General features: G+C 45.7%; 1 protein-coding gene across 1 annotated transcript; it reads left to right on the top strand.

Annotated features, from left to right (window-relative positions):
- The first annotated feature begins 3,210 nt into the window (after window positions 1-3,210).
- GPRC5A (G protein-coupled receptor class C group 5 member A) lies at window positions 3,211-18,824 on the top strand. Its single transcript, XM_019744803.2, has 4 exons — window positions 3,211-3,442; window positions 14,519-15,444; window positions 17,483-17,541; window positions 17,846-18,824. The coding sequence occupies exons 2-4, from the start codon at window positions 14,526-14,528 to the stop codon at window positions 17,936-17,938; spliced, it is 1,071 nt and encodes a 356-aa protein (XP_019600362.2). The 5' UTR covers window positions 3,211-3,442; window positions 14,519-14,525; the 3' UTR covers window positions 17,939-18,824.
- Window positions 18,825-19,272: the final 448 nt, after the last annotated feature.

The raw sequence follows: 19,272 nt of genomic DNA, 5'->3' as shown, positions 1-19,272 counted from the left end.
AATAAACACGGAAATTCCCTTCATGAGATAGAGACGGAGTAGTATCTTTCTCATACTGGTAGTATATGTCCTACAATGTTTGGTGTGTATTTGGCTCTCAAAGAGTTCCTGTATGGTCTAGTGATTGAATGGGGAAACCACCATTAGCAGGAACCTGGAGGGAACTGTGTGTGGTTCACTGACACTAGCAGTTCCATTAGAGAAATGACCCGAGGAAATAAAATCCCTGTGCTTTTCTCCTACCAACTCCGCTGTTTCTTAAATAAGATTTAATTGAGGTCAAGGAGGGGAACAGGGGGTACCTTCCAGCTTGCGAGTGAAGAAATGGAGAGAAAGGGGGAGCCCCTGGTCTGAGGTTCTACAGCCCTGAATTCTGAGGTAAAGTTGGAAAAGGGACCAGGACGATATCGGTAGAGCTGTCTGTGTTTAGTCCATTCCTGCAATCAAGATTGGGGATCATGGTGGTATCGGTCGGTGGGGTTGGTAAGGGAGGTGTCGGCAGAGACCCCGTTCTGGAACTTCCAGACTGAGGCTGACCCAGGCCCATCCTCCTGGAAAATGACCCGCTTGCTGGCCTTGCAGCTGAATGAAGGTCCTCTCCAGACTCGTTTTTCAGAGATACAAGGCACCCTTATTGTGAGGCTCTCTCTCTCTCTCCTCATCTCCTTATTTCCAATCATGTGACCTCCTTTCTGCGTCCCTCAACAATGCCACCTGTCACTTGAAGCCAGGTAACACTCAAAGAGTGTTGGAGTCATACTTTGGTTTCCAGACTCCCTTTATCCTATTTTTTTCCCTTGATTACCAAGGGCCTTCAACCTTGTTCTCCAGAACATTTTAGTAGGACGAGAGACCCAGTAAAGTAATTATTCCATTGACTAGCCTCCTCTCTGTCCCCTTCAGGGGCATCTCAAAATTACTCAGCTCTTCCACCTCCCAGAGAGCCAGACTCCAGAGGGTTCTGGGGCAGAGCTGGGGCTGGGAGAGACAAGCAAGTGCCCAGGGCTCACAATATAAGGAGACATTCGATTTGAAGGCTAAGTGTTTCCTTAAATGTGCTCTGGTTGCTTCACCCCCGTCCTGGCTTGGTGCAGGGCTGGTGTATAAAAGGATGGGAGGAGAAAGTGAAGTTAAAAGGAAAGTAGAAGACCGTGCTAAGAGGACAAGGTGGGAAATCCAAAGTTAATGGCAAAGTGAGGAATAATGGATACTTGTGACGGAGAGCAGCACTTCAAAACAAGCATCCCCACAAAGCTCTCTCACACACAGCCCTGGACCTGTCAGCCAGACGCCAGACAGACATCACCCAGAGAACAAGGAGCAATAGGAAAAGTAAAACACACTCACCTTTTCACACCAGGTTTCCCAGACTTCCTTGTTCTGGGGATGGGGGAAATCCCCAAAGTCACAAACCCTCTGCTTTCACTCCCTCCTCTGACTTGACGTCTTTTTCTTGATGTCATGAACCTTGCCCTCTGTGTGGAACTTGAGATGGCCAGTCCTGCATGCGGCATCTACTAGCCACACGGGCTTTTGAGCGTTTGCAATGTGGCAGGTCCAAACTGCTGTACGTATAAAACACACACTGGACTTTTGAGGACATAGTGTGAAGTGAATGAATGTAAACTAGCTCATTAATATTTTTAAAAAGATTGATTACATGGTGCAATGGTAATGTTTGGGATCTATTGGGTTAAATAAAATATATTATTAAAATTAATTCCTCGGTTTCTTTTTACTTCCTTTCATGTGGCTGCTGGACATATGACATATATGGCTCACATATGTCATATAACATGACACATGTGGCTCACATTTGATTTGCATGACATATCGATTGGACAAGGATGGTCTAGTTCAACTTCCTTCTTTAGCAGAGGAGAACTGAGGTCCAGAGAGAAGACCTGACTTGGCAGATGGCACACACTAAACGGCACTGTCATTTCCAGTTCCAACCAATCTCTTAGTACCCCCTACACACACGCACGCGCACACACACACACACACACGCACGCATGCACGCACACGCCTGGGAAAGGAGCAGGTGGATTTACAGACCCCTGGGCTGCAGGCCTTAGGGGAAGTGTTCCAAGACTGGTTTCTTGGGAGTGAAAGAAATAAAGGCTTAACAAAGGTGTAGGCATTGTCTCCAAAAAGTCACATTTTAAAAAGCCTATTCGACTTGGGAAACTTGGGGTGTGAGAAGTGAGGAGAAAGATGGGGAATCTTGGACCTTGCCCATTAATTCATATGCATAGTAACACAGGTTACTTTGCCAGATGTGCTAATCCAGTACTTCAAAAGCACAGAGCTCCCCTCCTGCAAGTCAGTGGGGTAGAGCCTTGCCTGAGCCCTGACACTGAGGGGGCAAGCCACTTAAGGATTGTTTGACAAGTAAACAAAGACAAGCTTCAATAGGATTGGCTTGATAAAGGAAGGGGCGTGGGCAGCCAGTGAGGGGGAACCAGACACCAAAGGCAAATTCCTTTATTTCATAATTTTATCTGGCATTCCCGTTCTCCACCTGCATTGTGAGGCTTTAAGAGAGGTAGTTAGGAAAGTAGAGAGATAATGATCTCTCCGCCCCGGGGCAGCACTAATGGGGCTCAACTGAGGGCAGTTCTAACAGGTGGAGCCGCGCAGCTAATTCGGGACCCCTTCCCCAGCCCCCCCCCCCCGGAAGTTTTCCTTGGCCTCCACCTGGCTTGGGCTGGTGGGCCCTGAGAGGGGGGCCGCCCCGTCCTTTCGCGCGCCTGGTTTCCTATTCTGCTCTGGTGGGGTGAGAGCCGTGGAGAGACAGGGAAGGGCCCCTTGGGGGTTAGCTCCCTGTCCTAGTTACTCGAATAAACACGGTAAGTCTGTACCCCCCTTCACAGCGCACACAGGGACTGTGGGACCCAGGAATTAACAACGGCGCTACAACCTGGCTAGCCCTTGCCCTTCGGGGATAGAAGTGCCAGGCGGGAAGCGCGGGTGTGGCTCCCTCCCGGAGGTGACAGCCTTCAGGACTGATAAGGAGCGGTGCCTCTGGCCCCTTTCTTTTACCCGGTGCCGGGGGACCGGCCGGTCCGTGCGTTTGTCTCGGAGCGATCTGATGAGCTGGGCGGGGCCGAGGTGCCCTCCTCCCCATTTCAAGGGTGACTGTGCCGCTGACGTCAGTCGGCTTTTGGATCATTCCCTGGCGCGGGGACTTTATTTTCATAACAGCATGCAGTGCCGTGGAACTGGAATAGGCGTGTCCTTTCCCCCTGACCCTCTCCCGCCCTGTGTCCCTCTGCTCACCCCTCGCTTACTCCCTCCCTCCGGCGACAGCCGCCTTTATAACTGCTCGGCGCCGCGACGGCGGGATCGCTGTAACGGGCTCCCCAGCACCTAGGGGCTCGGTCCTGCCTCTAACGCGCGGGAAGCAGCGCGAGTTCACGCGCCAAAGCCAAGGCACAGGGTAAGTGAGGCTCACAGAGCCCGCGCGCGCCCCGCCTCCAGATGTAAATCCTGGGGAGAGTGGCGTGGGGAGGGGTGGAGTACGAGAGAGAAAGCATGGGAATGGACTACAGCTGGCTATGAGCAAAAACGAATCCCAAGAAAGAACTTGCGCTATTTTAATTCAGTATATACGGTATATATTTTTTCCTGGGCTTCCAGGCTAAGCCAGAGGCGGAGAGCAAAATGAACATCAGAATAGTAGTTTACGCTCAGATACATTGTAACACACTCTTAGTAGGTGGAATCCTGGCCAGGCAGCGTGCAGTTCTGGGATTGCTCTAGGGAAAGAGAAAAGAGGGCGAAAGATCTTAGAGGAAGGGAAGGGACTGGGATGGAGACTGAAGGATGGAGACGGGTCAGGAGGAGGGAGATCGTCACAACTGCTACTTTACCCAGTTACTGAAAAGTCCCTAATTATTTTGTCCTTCCACAAGAAGCGTGCCCTTCTGAATTTTGGGAAATAGATTCTAGAAGCCACCCTTTCCTTTGATGTGAGCGTGGGGCCTTCAGCTCCACAGCATTCCCTCCTCTGCTGTCCCTTGAGTTGCTCAGGCACTCCAGGCAGATGGAATTTGAATGTCCAGTAACAGCCCACCTTCCCCAACAACAAAATAGGACTGGAGAATGGCTCCATAGCTGTCCAAGATAGCCCCTAAAACAACTTGGGTGGGGAAGGAAGGGCTAACAAGTAGGGGAAGTCTGCTCAGGTTCAAGGAATTCGAAGGGCTTTTCATTCCTGACTTCTTTCCAGACTGATTTTCTCCTCTGAGGGTTTGTAAATGCCACACCTGTTGAGGGTTCAGCTGAATCATCCACTGCTGTGGGCTCATTCCTGAGGGGAATACTTGAACCACTTCAGACACAATGGCCTGGGGCCCACGGAGGGCTGAGGATGGAGTCTGAGCTCCACCCTCCAGCTGTGTGTTGCCTGCTACTTGGGGAGGGAAGGAATGAGGGGAGGAAGGGTCAGGAGAGTTGTTACCTGGGAGACAGAAAGGTTCCTCCAGGGTGTGGAGAGGTGTGTGCTTCAAGGGCAGATGGGAATGAGCAGAACTCAGAATGGGCAGAACATTCCTGGGAAGGGCTCTCGACCTGAGTCAGAAAGCCTGATTTCTCCTTTTGACTCTGTAGGGACCATGTAGCTATGAGAAGACAAGGGCCTGGGCCTTGAGTTTCTGCTGAGAGGTCTTTGGAAGCCCCACAGCTCCTTCCTAGGCTGAGATTCTAGCTCCTTTGCATCTGCGTATGTCCCCTGGGGGTCCTCTGTGGCGTCTGTTTCTTTATATTTCACTCCTTAGTGGAAACTGAGGATAATATTAGTGTGTGAGGAAGGATTTTTGACTGTGTGATCTTATTCTCATTCTGGGAGTTTGTCTTCAGATCTAGTGCTATTTAAAAATCCACAGACTGAGCTGAGGAAATAGGAAGGAAATGATGTGTTGGTACTACCATAATAGGCCCTTTAAAAACAGTGAATTGAATAGTATTTTACTTGAGGTGGTCTCAGATTTTCTGAGTAGTTTGATGTGTTTATTTCTGCTTTTATTCCTATTTTTATTGCCTTGTGGTTAGAATATGTAGTCTGTACATTTTTTCCTTTAGAATTTCAGGGTTTTTTTGGTGGTCTAAAATATGCTGGTTTTGTAAATGTTCCATGACCACTTCGATAAAAGCAAATCATACAGAGAAGGGGTCGGTAGATTAGATCCCTGGCCAAACACATCCCACAACCTCTTTTTGTAAATAAAGTTTTATTGGAAGACAGCCATGCTCATTTGTCTATGTATTACCTATTGGTTCTTTCAGCTACAAACATGGCTTGCAAAGCCTAAACTACTTATTATCTGGCCCTTTACAGAAAATATTTGCTGATTACAGATATAGAAGATCTAAATTATATGATTAATAATGGAGATTAATAAATTATGAAGATAGACAATGTTTTGATGAAAGTATTCATAGAGTGTTTATAAAAATTTACCATATTATTATTCATTTTGTCTATTTCATTTGCTGAGGATTGATGAGGAAGTATTGAGGTCTCCTGTACCTGTAGTATTTCTTTTGATTTCTCCTTGTGTTTCTGGTAGTTTTTGTTTTATGTGTTTTGGTGTTAGTTATTCAGTACATAAAAGTTTATGATGGTTGTGTGTTTAATGTGGCATATCACTCCCTATTATAATATAATACCTTTCTGCCTTGATTAAACTTTGTGTGATATTAATACCTTAACTTTTACTTAATTTTCCTTCCTCGAACAAGCTATTTAACTTTGCACCTGATACATAATACCTGCTAAATAAACATCTATTATTATTATTGCTTTTTTGCATTTATTTTCATTTGTTTTCTTCCTTTTGCTTTCAGCTTTTCGAATCCTGTTGTTTAAGGTGAGGTTCTTATAAGTATAGTATAGTTTAATCTAGTCTTTTTTCAAAATAAAAAAAGTTACCAGTTACATTTATTGTAATAATAGTTGCTTATGTTATCATCTAATTTTTCGCCGTGTGGTCTGCCTTCTCATTTTCTCATATTAGATAGTCTATGTTGTATTTTTAGATCTACTAGGCCACTGAGTGGATGAGCCATTCTCAGGGCTTAGCAATATAGGTTTGTAAGAAGATTGATAAGTTTAGCTTGGGGCTTGTTGGATCGAACATGAATGTTACCTTTATATATTGGAATAAAATACTTAAAAGAAGGTGTCGTTGAGAGCTTTGAGGTGGTATACCAGTAAATGACTTCACTTTATCCACCCACTTATTTTCTGGAAATTCCATTTCTTAAAATTCTGGGCCTAAGAGATTTGAAAGTTTCACTCAAAATCTTATTTTGTTTTAAATTCCAGTATTTTATTTCATATTCCAGTAATTTTACATTAATCTAAAGTCTACATGTTTTGTTTAGAATAGAGGAAGATGATAATATGTCCAGGGAATTACCCAAAAGTGAGGAGATTGAGACCAACACTGTTGTTATACTTGTTTAGATCTGCCTATGGTTGTATGATAGATTATTTTCTCCCAGTTACTACGTAGAAACTCAATTCAGTGATGTTATTCAGATGTTATTCATAAGCTGTTGCGATGATGCATCACTTTTATGTCATCAGAATTCTGATGGCTACGCAGAACATGGGATCCTGGAGATTTCCTGTAGACACTTTCCAGTTATAACTCATCCTTCATCGAGGGCAGAGAAATTTCTCTGGGACTCCACCCTTGCCTTAGAACTCAGCCTAGATAAAAATATGAGGATCAGCACATATTCATCTTCAAAAGTTCTTCCTCCCCATTACTCACACTTGCTAATAAATAACTTGCTTTGAGTAAATATTCGATGGTCAGTTTTACTTCAAAACATTTGCTCCGCAACCACTGTGCAGAGCACATAGTGACGGGGTACCAACAAATAGATTTGCTCTATTTCCTTAAGAAGCATGTTGTCTCACAGGCAAATGAGCACTGATATTAATGTATAGTACCATATAACATATATATGGAAAAACTTGAGTCCCAAGAGGTACTTAACTGTAAAATGTATCAAGAGACCTACAAATTTGAAATGAGATAAGACTAATAATTTTTTTAAAAAATCTCAAGTTAGAGGTCAGTTTGGGGCCAGGTTTCAAAGAAATCTGGTAAATGGATCGTGACTAGGAGGAACAGGGTCTTTTGGGCTAGGAGAATAATGTGTGTGCTGAAGCAAAGGGCGTGACTTTGTCGGAGAAGGCCTTACATGAGCCCCAATTCCCTACCAGGTAGAAAATACTCTGGAAAGATTTGCCTGCCTCACATAGAGGCAGAGAGGGGAGTTAGGAAGGCAGAAGATGAATGGGAGGACTAGTTGGAGAAAAGCCTTGAAGCTCAAACTGAGGCTGAATTGGCTACAACAGACAAATAGGAGTTAATAATATGCTTTTTAGCTGCTAAATCCCAAGCTCCTTCCCAGGCCTTCTGGGAAGCCATCTGGGCTTATTTCTTTTACTAACCTCCTGCAATTTCTTTTGAACATCCTTTGCTGATTCCTGCTTTGATGAGATGGTGTTCCCATGGTTCTTCCTTGGCCTTCTCGCTCCTGGTGTGTGCTCCCTGTGTGATCTGGCCTCCTCTCAAGGCGTCAGATGTCTCTGACAGGCCCAATCTGTGTGTCTAGCTCAAACTTCTCCAGAGCTTCAGACCCACATGTCCAAGTGTAGAGAGGGTCGGCTTAGCTTGGTGTCTAGGAGCCTGGCTTTTCAGAGCCATGTGATCGTGGGCAAATTATTTAATTTCACTATGTTTCAGTTTTCTCATCTGTAAAAAGGGGGCATAATAATAGGGTTGTTGTGGGGATTAAATGAAACACTGTGTGGCCCAGAGTAAAGTCGCAGAAGAACTAAACATTTGTTCTTCCTGGATCCGTCCAATCACATGTCCCATATTCATCTCAGATTCAACAAAGCTAAACTTAGCATCTCCCCTCCTAAGCCTGTGTTTCTAAGCCCCATTCAGTTGCCTAAGCTAGAAGTCAGGGAATTAACCTGGACTCCTTCATTTCCCAAGCCTTGTCTCTTTTACCTTCCTAAAAATCTCCCACCATTCCCTGCTGATCTTTCATGTCTCCTCTCCCTGGCTCCTCTCTAAAGCCTTTTTTTTCTTAACCCCATTAGGTAGAATGGGTCACTGTTTTTCATGTGCCCTCAGCATTTCCTGCACACTCTGTAACTCCTTATTTGCATGTCCGTATGACTGTTGGTCGTCCTAGGGGCAGCAGCCACACTTGTGCTCTGAGTGACTTGTACACTTAACACAGTACCGAGCACAAAGTAGGCACTTAAATGTTTGTTGATTGATGGGAAGATTGACTGAATACAGGATTGCTTGTTTTGGAGACTTGGAGATGATTAAGTAGAGAGAGGCTAGAGTCAGAGAGAAAGGCTTCAGAGATCATAACAGTGATTTAAGAGATGAAATGACAGATTACATTATGATAATAGGTATAAAAACATGTAAATGAGAGAATATATGTAAAAACATATAAACGCTCAGCCTGGCTCACAAGAGGACTTGGTATGTGGCTGTCGTCATTCTTTTTATTCATAATTATATTTTGACTAGTGTTATTACTACTGATTAAATGTGGCAATTCAAGAATAGAGAGGAAATTAAAATGCTAGAAAATAAAAAAATTTGCCTGGTGTGAAGGTTCAGCTTCAACAAACAGTAAAGTTATTTGATACCGTTTCCCAGGCAATCCTAAGAGGAAGGTATTGTTCTCCCTATTTTTAGATGACAGAAGAGATAAATCTCATAAGGAGGAGATAAGATCAGCTTTTGGCAAGGTTCAGGGCCCCAGGTAATTCACGCTCAGATACTCCAGAGGTTCCAGAGGTGGGCCGCAGAGACCTGTGCAATGCTGGCATTTGTCCTGCATACCAGTCAATGTTGTATGTTGGCCAAGGCCATGGGTGGGATCAGCACTGCTCCAGGAAGGACCCTATGGCTTTGTCCTGCAGGTGGCTGTTCCCCTGGTGTCCCTCTCCGTGGCCTGCACTTAGACCCTTCAACCTCACTTGTAGCTCTGGTTTGGGGTTTCATTAGAAGCTTGTGGTACATAATTTTTTAATGACAGGAGATGGGGCCAGAAGGAGGATGAGGTGGAAGGAGAAAGAGATTGGGACATTGTCTGCAAGGAGCTCCCCAGAGGGATTAACAGTCAACAGGGACCCTCCCTCATTTTCCAGAGGAAAGGACAGAGCTTCCAGGAGACAGTGTCCATACACACGAAGGCAGCTGAAACCCCTTATTCCTAAAGAGAGGGCTTGAAATTGAGCCCAGTAAGTGGCTCTCTCCTTCCCTGCCTCTTCCCTCCTCCCCTCCCTCTCTCGAGGCCTGTCTGCCTCTCCTCCTCCCCATCTCCTCCTCCTCTGCTTGTTGTTCTTTTTCTTTTTCCTTCCTCCATCTTTCTTTTTTTTCTTAACCTTTAGGTCGATGCCCTGACTCATTCTAGAAGGGTTTAAGGCAGTGCCAAGTGATTTCAGGGTCTCAGTTGCCAGTGTCATTGGATTATTGGACAGCGGGTGGTTAGCTGAATTAGTGAAGGGAGGGGTGCCTCACATTTAAGACTCAGTCATTTTTTCTTATGTCCCAGGCTGGAGGCTACACACACTAAGACCTTACCATCTTTCTCCAAAGTTCAGGATTTAGTCATCAGGGATTTGGGTCGGAGCATATGACTATATTCCAGTAAATTCCTCTCTGCTGAGAAAGCTTCTGGATTCATGGTTTCCTAGGAGACACCTGGAATCACTTAGCTAAGTTCCAGACATGGCCCAGAACTCCTAACTTCAGACCCAAAATGTGATTTTAGTAATTTTAGACAGTATGTGAGAAGGAAGATGGGAGCAAGGGGGCGGGGTTGGACTAAGGGATAGCAGACTGGGGCCTTCTGAGGAAACAAGGTGCACCCCTCCCCACACAATCCCATGAGCAGCCCCACCTTCCCCACCAGACTCCATTTCTGTTCATATATGCTCACTCACCCAATGTGGTTAGGCACTTACCACAAATCAGGTGCTAGGCTGGAGGTGGAAAGACATTTAATAGCTCAGTGCCCACCTCCACAGAGCCTTTATGTCTAGATGGAGACACAGACTTCCCAAAAGGCAAGGCAGAGCGGTGTGACAAGTGCTGTGGTAGGCAGTGAGGAGGCTCTCTCAGAATTCGAAAGACATGTCTCTTACTAGACTTGGGCGTCAAAGGAAGCACCTGGGAAGAAGGGGCCTCTAAGCGAAATGAAGGGAGTGGGGAAGTCACGAGACTGTTCCAAGCAGATGGGACAGCATGCCTGAAGTGAGATAGCAGGGCTTGTTTGAAGGAGTAACAAGAAGTCCACATATTGGGGACTGGGAGGAAAGTGTGGGGAGGCATGAGGCTGGAGAGATGGAGGGGCAGGAGAGCAGGCAGGGGCTGAGGATGCAAAGCATTATACTGTGTGTGCAGGTTTATGGCTCTCTTCCCTGGCCGCAAATAATGTGGCTCAGAGAGGGCAAGCCTGGAGACAGAGGTCGGGCTTTTGAAGTGGTCCAGGTAGAAATGATGATGGGCTGAGATATTCAAGAGACATTGAAGTGGAAGTGTGAGGACATGGATGGGTTTTCTAATGTGGGGTAGGCCATTTTTCTTAGGCTATTTCCCAACTCAGTGGTAGATCTCTCTCTCTCTCTCTCTCTCTCTCTCTCTCTCTCTCTTTCTTTTTTTTTTTTGCCAAGCAAGCGGTGGATTTATAAAAAGAAATGGGATAGTACACTCCCATGATGGTGGGAGTGGGCAGGACAGGAGAAGAGCGACTGTGCTGAAGAACAAAGAGGCTTAGGAATGTATTGTTTCTAAAAGGAGGGTGCGAAATATTCAAGTTTTAGGAGTGGCATTAGAGGAGTTCCAGGAATAGATCTTAACCTGGCTTTTAGCGCCATTGCCTTAGGTTCACAAACGGGGAGACCCCAGGATGCATCCTGCCCACCTTCTCATCTTCTCTCACAGGATCTCTTTTCCAGCACTGTCTGCTGCTGTAGAGCACACACAGCTGGTCTGCAAACAGTCATTTCTTTAATGTGTTGGAGGGTATGCGGAACTCTGAACAGTTGGAGCAGCTCACAAGGGTAGGCTGAGCTCCTCAGAGGATGAAACCCATGCTCAAAGCTAAAGCAGCACCCAGTGTTGACATTGTCACCCCATTGCTAACTGGTGGGTCCATCCTGGCTTTGATGTTCTTACCAGAGAAAGGGGCTGTATGCTGTTGTGTTAAGACCTGTGACGTTGGAGTTAGAATTCGGGTTTGAGTCCGGGTCCTTCTACTCATTTGCTCTGTGACTTTGGCGTCAGCTAACTTGTGCCTCAGTTGCTGCACTTGTAGGACAGCACTAATAATCATATAAGCTATATCCTAAGATGGTTGTGAGGGTTAAATTAGTCAAGTGCATAAAACTGGGCCTGGTCCCTGGTGTGAAGGAGTTACGAGGTCCTCCCTCCCCTTCAGGGCAGTCCCAGAGTAAATTGTTTCTCTCCGCCACCATTTGGTCTTTGTTGGAGCCAGTCCTTTCTTGGTTGGACCCTAGGTCTCTCTGCCCTTGAATCTGGTTGCAAACGATGTCTACATAACCACTAATCTCATTACATTTTTTCTTTTTTTGCTCCAGCCCTTATGTTCTTCAAGGCTGTTTCTCTGGCTAACTGGCAGTTTATAATCCCAAACGCTGATTGCTTCCCTTTTCCTCCTCAAACCCCGTTTTCTAGAAGTCCTTTTCAGCTCCCCAGAATCCTGTCCTCCTCCATCCACCTTCCCGGTGTCTTTTCCTCATCTGGTCCATTCCCTGAGCGACACAGCACCTTCTCAGTATAGACTTGCTTGTTAATGAGTCTGTTGAGTTTTATTTTCCTCTGACTAAACAGGAAGTACTTAGAACATTTTAGACCTCTTGTGCAATCCCTGTCATGCTTGGGAAGGGATGGAGGAGGCTAATAGAGATAAATTAAGAGGATAATTACTCCAAAAAAATTAGTCACTCGGATAAAAAATATTTACTGAGAAGTTTTTAAAAAGTCGTTTCTGAGATAGTTAGGAAATATAAACCCTAACTGGATATTTGATATTAAAGGGTTATTGTTAATTTTTTAAGTGTGGTTAAGTTAAAAAGGAGTTTTTGTCATGTATATATATGTATGCAAGTATTTATGGATAAAATGATCTGATGTCTGGGATTTGCTTAAAAATAATCTAGCGAGTCGGGTGGGGAATGTAGATGAAGCAAGATTGGCCAAATATTGATAATTTTTGAAACCGTGTGATGTGTCCATGGGTCTCCATTATATGATTTATTTTTGAGTATGCTTGAAAATTTCTATAATAAAAACGTACACATTTTAAAACAACCATTGTTAATGGATGGTTGCCAGATGGGAGGTGAGTTGGGGAGCTGGGTGAAAAAGGTGAAGGGATGTAGAAGTACAAATTGGCAGTTACAAAATAGTCACAGGGATATAAAGTACAGTATAGGGAATATAGTCAATAATGCAACAAATATGCATGGTGCCAGGTGGCTGGCTGCTAGACAAATTGGGGGATCACTGCCTAAATTATATAAATGTCTAACCACTATGCTGTACATTTGAGACTAATATAATACTGAATTCAGCTGTAATTGAAAAAAACAAGTAAAAAACCCCATTGTTTTAAAGGCGTTTTAGGGACTGGTTCTCCCCTGCATGATTGGCATGGGAGGTGGGCGTAAAACTGGGGGAATCGGTTTTCTCCCCTCTCCCCACCCACTGCCATTGTTCTTGTCCGACTCGCGCCTGTGGGTGCCGGGAGGTCCCGAGACAAAACCCCCTCTGCCTCACTGTCCTTCTGTCCAGCCCCAGAACTGTCCTCTAGGTGAGAACTTCACCGATCTCTGCCAAGATTTAGTCCTCAGGTTCAAAATCCTTCATAATTATCAGGAATTACGATAACAACCACTTGTCAATAAACAGCAGTACTTTGAGGGGTGGGGAAGGAACCGTTGGCAGGGAAGGGCAGGGAGGGTAAGAAAAGTACCTTTCCAGCCAGCCAGCCAGCCAGACACCACCCTTGTGATTAATCTGAGAGGGAGTAAGGTGGCAAGGTGGAGGTGAGGGAAGATGAAATCACAGGCCTGCCTGGGTCCCTTCCCTTGTGTGCTGCCCTTGGTTTAGACCCGCTTCTTCGTCTTCTGTGGTTGTGGCTTAGACAAGGGAGCGCCCTCCCCACCTCCCTTTCCTGTAGCACCACAGAGTGGACATTTGTAGGCAAAGCATAACAGACTTTGGGTATTTGCATTTCAGGGGTTGCCTGTATCTGAAGCTCGTTTGCCTTTCTTTTTCCTCCTCTTTCTCATTCTCTCTGCCCCGGAGAGGTGGAACCTAACCCCTTCTTTGCTCTGTGCTCTGCATGCAGTCTGGATGACTGGGGTATAATTTCTGTGGGGTGGAGTGGAGGTGACAAACCCACAGTAAGGGAAGGCCAAGGGAGGCCTGTGGCAGCAGTGGCAGATTATGTCTATTTATCTCCTGCTATGGCAGGGAACATGTCTGTTTTCCCCTTTATCATTGAGTACCTAGAAGAGTGATTGGCATATAGGGGTGCTCAGTAAATATTGGCTGAATGAATGACTATATAATACAAAGTTAAGCTTGGAGGGCCAATTTCATAAAAAAGTTAGGAAGATGGATTTAAGCTATAAAGGATTTATTTTTATTATTTATCTTATTTTATTCTAACATACCACACATATATTCTAATATTCATTCATTTATTCGTATATGAAAGTATATGTTATACTGTGTGTGTGTGTGTGTGTGTGTGTGTGTGTGTAATTAAGAGCTCATTATGACAGGGAAGAGTCCTTCCATTACTTTTTGGAATTAGTAGAACCATCCTACAAATCTTAAGGAGGGGGGAAACACCCTTCTAATATGTGACAACACAACTGAAGACGTAGATTCAGCAGCTAAGAAACGACTGTTTGGCCTTCCTTCTGTAGAGAAATCTACCATTCAGAGAATTCCTCTTATGCATGAGGGAATGGGACAAATAATGTCTGAAACAGGGCCAGAGATGGAAAAAACCTTGAGACTGATAAATTATCATTAAAGTTTTAACTTTAAGATTCGGTATTTCCATGTTCACTAATTCATATGGCAACACTAGCCCAAAATATCAGGAACGCTAACAAGTTATTTGTGACATAGTATTTGAAGTAAGATTCTGAAACCTCAACAGAGCACTAGGTCTGGCTTCAGGGTAAATATTAATATAGTTAAATTACAGGGAGGGAGGCAGGGGAAGAGATTTGCCCCTTCCTCAGCCTTTAGGATTTGCCACAAGAAGTGGAGAAAAATTAGTAGCTTTGTTTAATATAGAAAGTTTCTGGGTAAAACTCTAGTTGAATGTCCAGAATTTTCCCCTATCTTTTTTGGTCCTCTGTGCATGAGTTTGTTAGGAGATTCACCCCCACCCCCATTTTGCTTTGCCGCAGGACCAGAATGACCACCGCCCCTCCTGGTTGCCGCGAGAACCTGAACCCCAGGTACTATCGACTTTGCGATCAGAATGCAATTTGGGGCATCGTCCTGGAAGCATTGGCCGCCGTTGGCGCTGTCACCTCGGTGGCCTTCATGCTAGCTCTCCTGGTCCTCATCTGCAAGGTGCAGGACTCCAACAGGCGAAAGGTTCTGCCGGTCCAATTTCTCTTCCTCCTGGGTGTGCTGGGGGTCTTCGGCCTCACCTTTGCCTTCATCATCACCCTGGACAACAGTACGGGACCCACACGCTTCTTCCTCTTCGGCATTCTCTTCTCCCTCTGCTTTTCCTGCCTCCTGGCTCACGCTTTGAACTTGACGAAGCTGGTTCGCGGGAGGAAGCCCCTCTCCTTGCTTGTGATGTTGGGCCTGGCTGTGGGCCTCAGCCTCGTGCAGGACGTCATCGCTATTGAGTATGTCGTCCTCACCATGAACAGGACGAACGTGGCAATCTTCTCTGAGCTTCCTCCACCTCGGCGCAATGAAGACTTTGTCATGCTGCTCATCTATGTCCTCTTCTTGATGGTGCTGACCTTCCTCACATCCTGCTTCACCTTCTGTGGATCCTTCACTGGCTGGAAGAGACACGGGGCCCACATCTACCTCACCACGCTCCTCTCCATCGTCATCTGGGTGGCATGGATCACGCTGTTGCTCATCCCTACCCCTGGCCCCGAGTGGGATGATACCATCCTTAGCTCAGCCGTGGTGGCCAACGGCTGGGTCTTCCTGTTGGTTTATGTTGCACCTGAGTTTCAGCTGCTCACAAAGCAACAGAACCCCATGGATTATCCTGTGGAGGATGCTTTTTGTAAACCTCAATTCATGAAGCAGAGCTATGGTGTGGAGAACAGGGCCTACTCTCAAGAGGAAATCACTCAAGGTACAGAGCCTGGCTGGGTGGAGAGTCCTCTATAGAAAGATGGGGGAGAGGCATAGGGTATTATAACTGTCAGGAACATGCAAGATTATCCACATCACACCCCTGAAAGAACAGATAAGGTCTCCAAGGCTCAGCTCTTGCTTAAAATCATCCAGCTGGTTAATAACAAGTAGAACTAGAACCTGGCCTCTGGAGTCGTGATTTAGTACCTTCTACATAGTACCATGTAGGTTTCTCTGAATCAAAATAAGATGGAGCAAAGGAATGGAAAAGGAACGACTAGAAAAATTCTTAGCGACAAGTAGGTGAGATTGTATTCTTTATGAAAGATACCTAGGCATTCCTTCTAGAAATGTAGGACCTTTATATATTTGGGTGCATAAAGCTAAGCCATGATTTCCTGCAGTGATCACAGAGCTCAGAGCTGGTAGAAAGCCCTTTTATCATAAATCAGTGGAAATCTCCATAAAGTTACCACAGATTCCGATTTAGCCTGAAGAGCTACATTTTACTGTATGTCTCAGGGCACATGGGAGGGAAGAGATCATATCTGACATAAAAGAATGAACCTATTTTGCTCTTGCCTGGAGTTGTGAGTAGCCAGGTGTTCTGTTGTTGTTCTCATAACAAAAAGAGGCTAAACTGATAGCCAGACACTGCCCTTGCCCATAGAGAGCTATTTGTTGGTCTCCAGGGTTTACACTGATCTCTGGGCCTAACCAGGGGAGGGGGAATGGGTTTGGGACCAAAGTGAAGTGCCTTCAAGACCAGTTTCTTAGCTTCAGCTACCAATTGGTCTGCTCTTGAAGCCTGAGGTGCAAAGCTTCTCACTGCAGCTGGGGGCTCGGCTCCTGGGCACCTGTAAGCCTGAGGGGGTGGGAAAGTGCCAGAGGGGTATTTTACCCACCCATCCCCTCCTGTCAATCGCCTTCACTCTGTTACCTCACTGTTATCATTCCCTCACTAGTCTTTCTTCCTTTAATCCTTTTCATCCATTTTAGGGGCCCCTGTCACCTTGCTCTCTCTAAGATACCCCCCTGGCCACCACACTTACTGCTCACATACCTTACCGTCTCCCCAGTGCATTGATCAGATCCTGCGAGAGGCTTTTCACAGCCAGCACCCAACAACCACAGAAGCTGTGCTCTCAGTCCAAACCAACCACGTCACTGCATTTTCCTGCCTCTGCGTCAGGCTCAAGGCGTGTCTGTCCTCTTCTTGACAGTCTTTCTTCCTTATTCTTGCCCTTTTCCAGAGTCACCCATTCCCCAATCTCCATCAGTATTCACTCTGCCTGCACAGCTGTACAACTCAGATGTGCTCTTCGTCTCTCATTCCACGTTATTTATGTAGCTGTCATGTGTTCTTGAAGCTCTAGAGTCAGCCTCGGGGCAGGAATCATGTCGGTTAATCCTTGTAATCTTCATAATATCTTATATCTAGAAGGTGTTTAGGTATTTACTGAGTAACTGGAACAGGTAAATTTGAAATGGATTGCTTTAAATTGTATTCATGATGTTTGTATGTGTTTTCTCTTCTGGTTTCGAGTTTAAATCCCTCTGATTCCCTCCACATCCATTGAAAACAATTGCTCATAAATTCCGAGCCTTTTCAAAGAAAATGATAAAAATTTTTTTTTCTCTCTTTTCGGACAGTTAAAGAAGTGGGTAAATCCCCAATGAGATTCACTCTAGGTACACCTCTGGCCAGATCTGTATCTGAAAAGACTGGTTTCAAATGTGCTTTTGAAGTGATCTTAGGATGAGGTGGGCCGCTGGGGAGGTTTTGGAAAGGTGTTTCCATGGTGATCATGTGCTGCTAGTTATTCATTTATTCAACCAATATCGTCCTTATTCTGTGTCCGGTCCTGGGCTGGAGGATACAGTCCCTTCTCCCATGAAACATGTCGACCAGGGAGATAGACAAGTCAATGGATAATGCATCATGCTTTGGTACATGACTGAACAAGGGTGAGCGCAGGTGAGAACACAAAGGAGGGGACTCTAATGCTTTAATTAGTCTTCTCCCTTTGTTTCAGGTCGTGAAGAGCTAGGTGATACGCTCTATGCCCCTTATTCCACCCATTTTCAGCTGCAGGTAAATGATGTCTTTCTCCTTTCTCATCAGCAGTCTTAGCACTGCAAGAACATTTGTCCCTTGGGAATAGATCTGGTTACCATTCTGATGGCCTCCTAGGTGGCCGCCTTGAAAGGATGGCCTGTCTACTTTGCTGTCACCACTTCATGGGGTTAGGACAGAAGACTGGAGTGTGGGCACAGGGAGAACTTTAGGGGGAGGGTTTAGGAGAAGGGGAAGAAAATTAGGTTCTTGCCCAGATTGGAGTTCTATTGAAATATCCGGGAATGGGAGTGAGTTTAACAATATGGCGCTTCCTTTGCAGAATCGGACCTCCCAAAAGGATTTCTCCATTCCGCGGGCCCAGACTCGGGCGAGCCCTTACAATGACTACGAAGGAAGGAAAACCGGCAGTTAGCTGTTCTGAAGAGTGGAACAAACCCAGAGAGTCAGTAGAACCAGTGGGGAGTTCAAAGGGATGTGGGCTAACGCCTGAGTCTTCTAAGGAAACTGTATGAAACATCATGGGAAGACCCGGCCTCCCTGCCAGCCTCAACCACTGTTCTTCTGTTCTGGAGTTGCTGTGGACTAATAAGACTGTAGTTTATCCTTTGTTCCGTACTTAGGATGCGTCTTCTAAGTGGGAGTCTCAGGCAACTCAGGGTTAGCCTCTTACTGTTCCCGGTTACTTTACATGTGACTAAAGCTCTGGTCATCTGACCAGGTACTGGGTCATTCAGCTTCAGGAGCCAACTCCTCTATTCAACACTGGTTTTGTGAGGATCGCTTGACCCAGAGCAGAACTACAAATCTCACCCCTCCCTGCCTAAGTCTACACTGGAAGCCAACTTACTGGTACTCTTCCTTCTTGCCTGCGTAGGAGAGGCTAAAGGTCACCCTAAATTTACTCATATGCATGGTGCTGCCTAACACGGGGCCTCTGTGTGTCCCCAGCACCAATTCACAGGTCCCCCCTCTCTCCTTGCATCATTCCCAAACTTGCTGTCAATCCCCAGACTAATCTCCCCTATGTGTTTTACCAGGCGTTCTCCTTCCAGACCTCGCTAGCGTGGACAAGCCCAGTTTCTCTTTGCCAGGAGAATTTGTGCACTGTTCTTTCTATAAATTCCTGGCACTGATTCTTCTCCCATTCCTTTGCTCCTCAGCCCCTGTAACTAGATTTGTACTGTGTTCCCCTCCTGTGTTCTGTAAGCGGGCATTGTCTACGGATGGGGTGTTCTTTATATAAGTTATTCACTGTTCTTCACTTGGAGATGCAATAAAGATGTGGTGGCACTCTTTCATTGTGGCAGCAGCAGTATGAGTGGTGGGCATTAGACATGGAGGAGACATGGCTGGCTCCCTGGTTGGCATCGTGTTGGAGCTGAAGTTCAAGGTTCAGTTCCAGTGGGTGTAGACTTGACTCTTCTTCATGTATCACTCCTCTCTCCATATGTATCTAAAACAAGTGTGTTTTCCCCAATTTTTGAGGTGAATGGCAAAGGTAAGAGGGGAACCAAGAAGGGTCATGGACCCTGAGGTTTTGCTCCAGGAAGGCAGAGGAGTGGAAACTTTGCAATGGGGTTTGGCAGCCCAGGTAAGACAGGGAGGAGACCTCAAAGCCAGTTTCACACTTCACCTGAGGTTTAATTACAGGAGGGAATAAATCCAGATCCCTTTGTGACAGAATTGGTTCATAATATCTCTTAGAAAAGACATGGTACCTAACTATTGTTTACTTAATCCCAGAAA

This window comes from Rhinolophus sinicus, linkage group LG02, assembly GCF_036562045.2.
Source record: "Rhinolophus sinicus isolate RSC01 linkage group LG02, ASM3656204v1, whole genome shotgun sequence".
Taxonomy (NCBI): Eukaryota; Metazoa; Chordata; class Mammalia; order Chiroptera; family Rhinolophidae; genus Rhinolophus; species Rhinolophus sinicus.
Note: the sequence above shows the minus strand (reverse complement) of the source record. Positions and strands in the feature narration are given on the sequence as shown.

Excerpts from the sequence above, each read along its gene's own strand:
- GPRC5A (XM_019744803.2), top strand. The coding sequence starts at position 14,526 with ATGACCACCGCCCCTCCTGGTTGCCGCGAGAACCTGAACCCCAGGTAC. Across the intron at positions 15,445-17,482 it reads TCAAGAGGAAATCACTCAAG|GTCGTGAAGAGCTAGGTGAT; the intron begins GTACAGAGCCTG and ends CCTTTGTTTCAG. Across the intron at positions 17,542-17,845 it reads CCACCCATTTTCAGCTGCAG|AATCGGACCTCCCAAAAGGA; the intron begins GTAAATGATGTC and ends CTTCCTTTGCAG.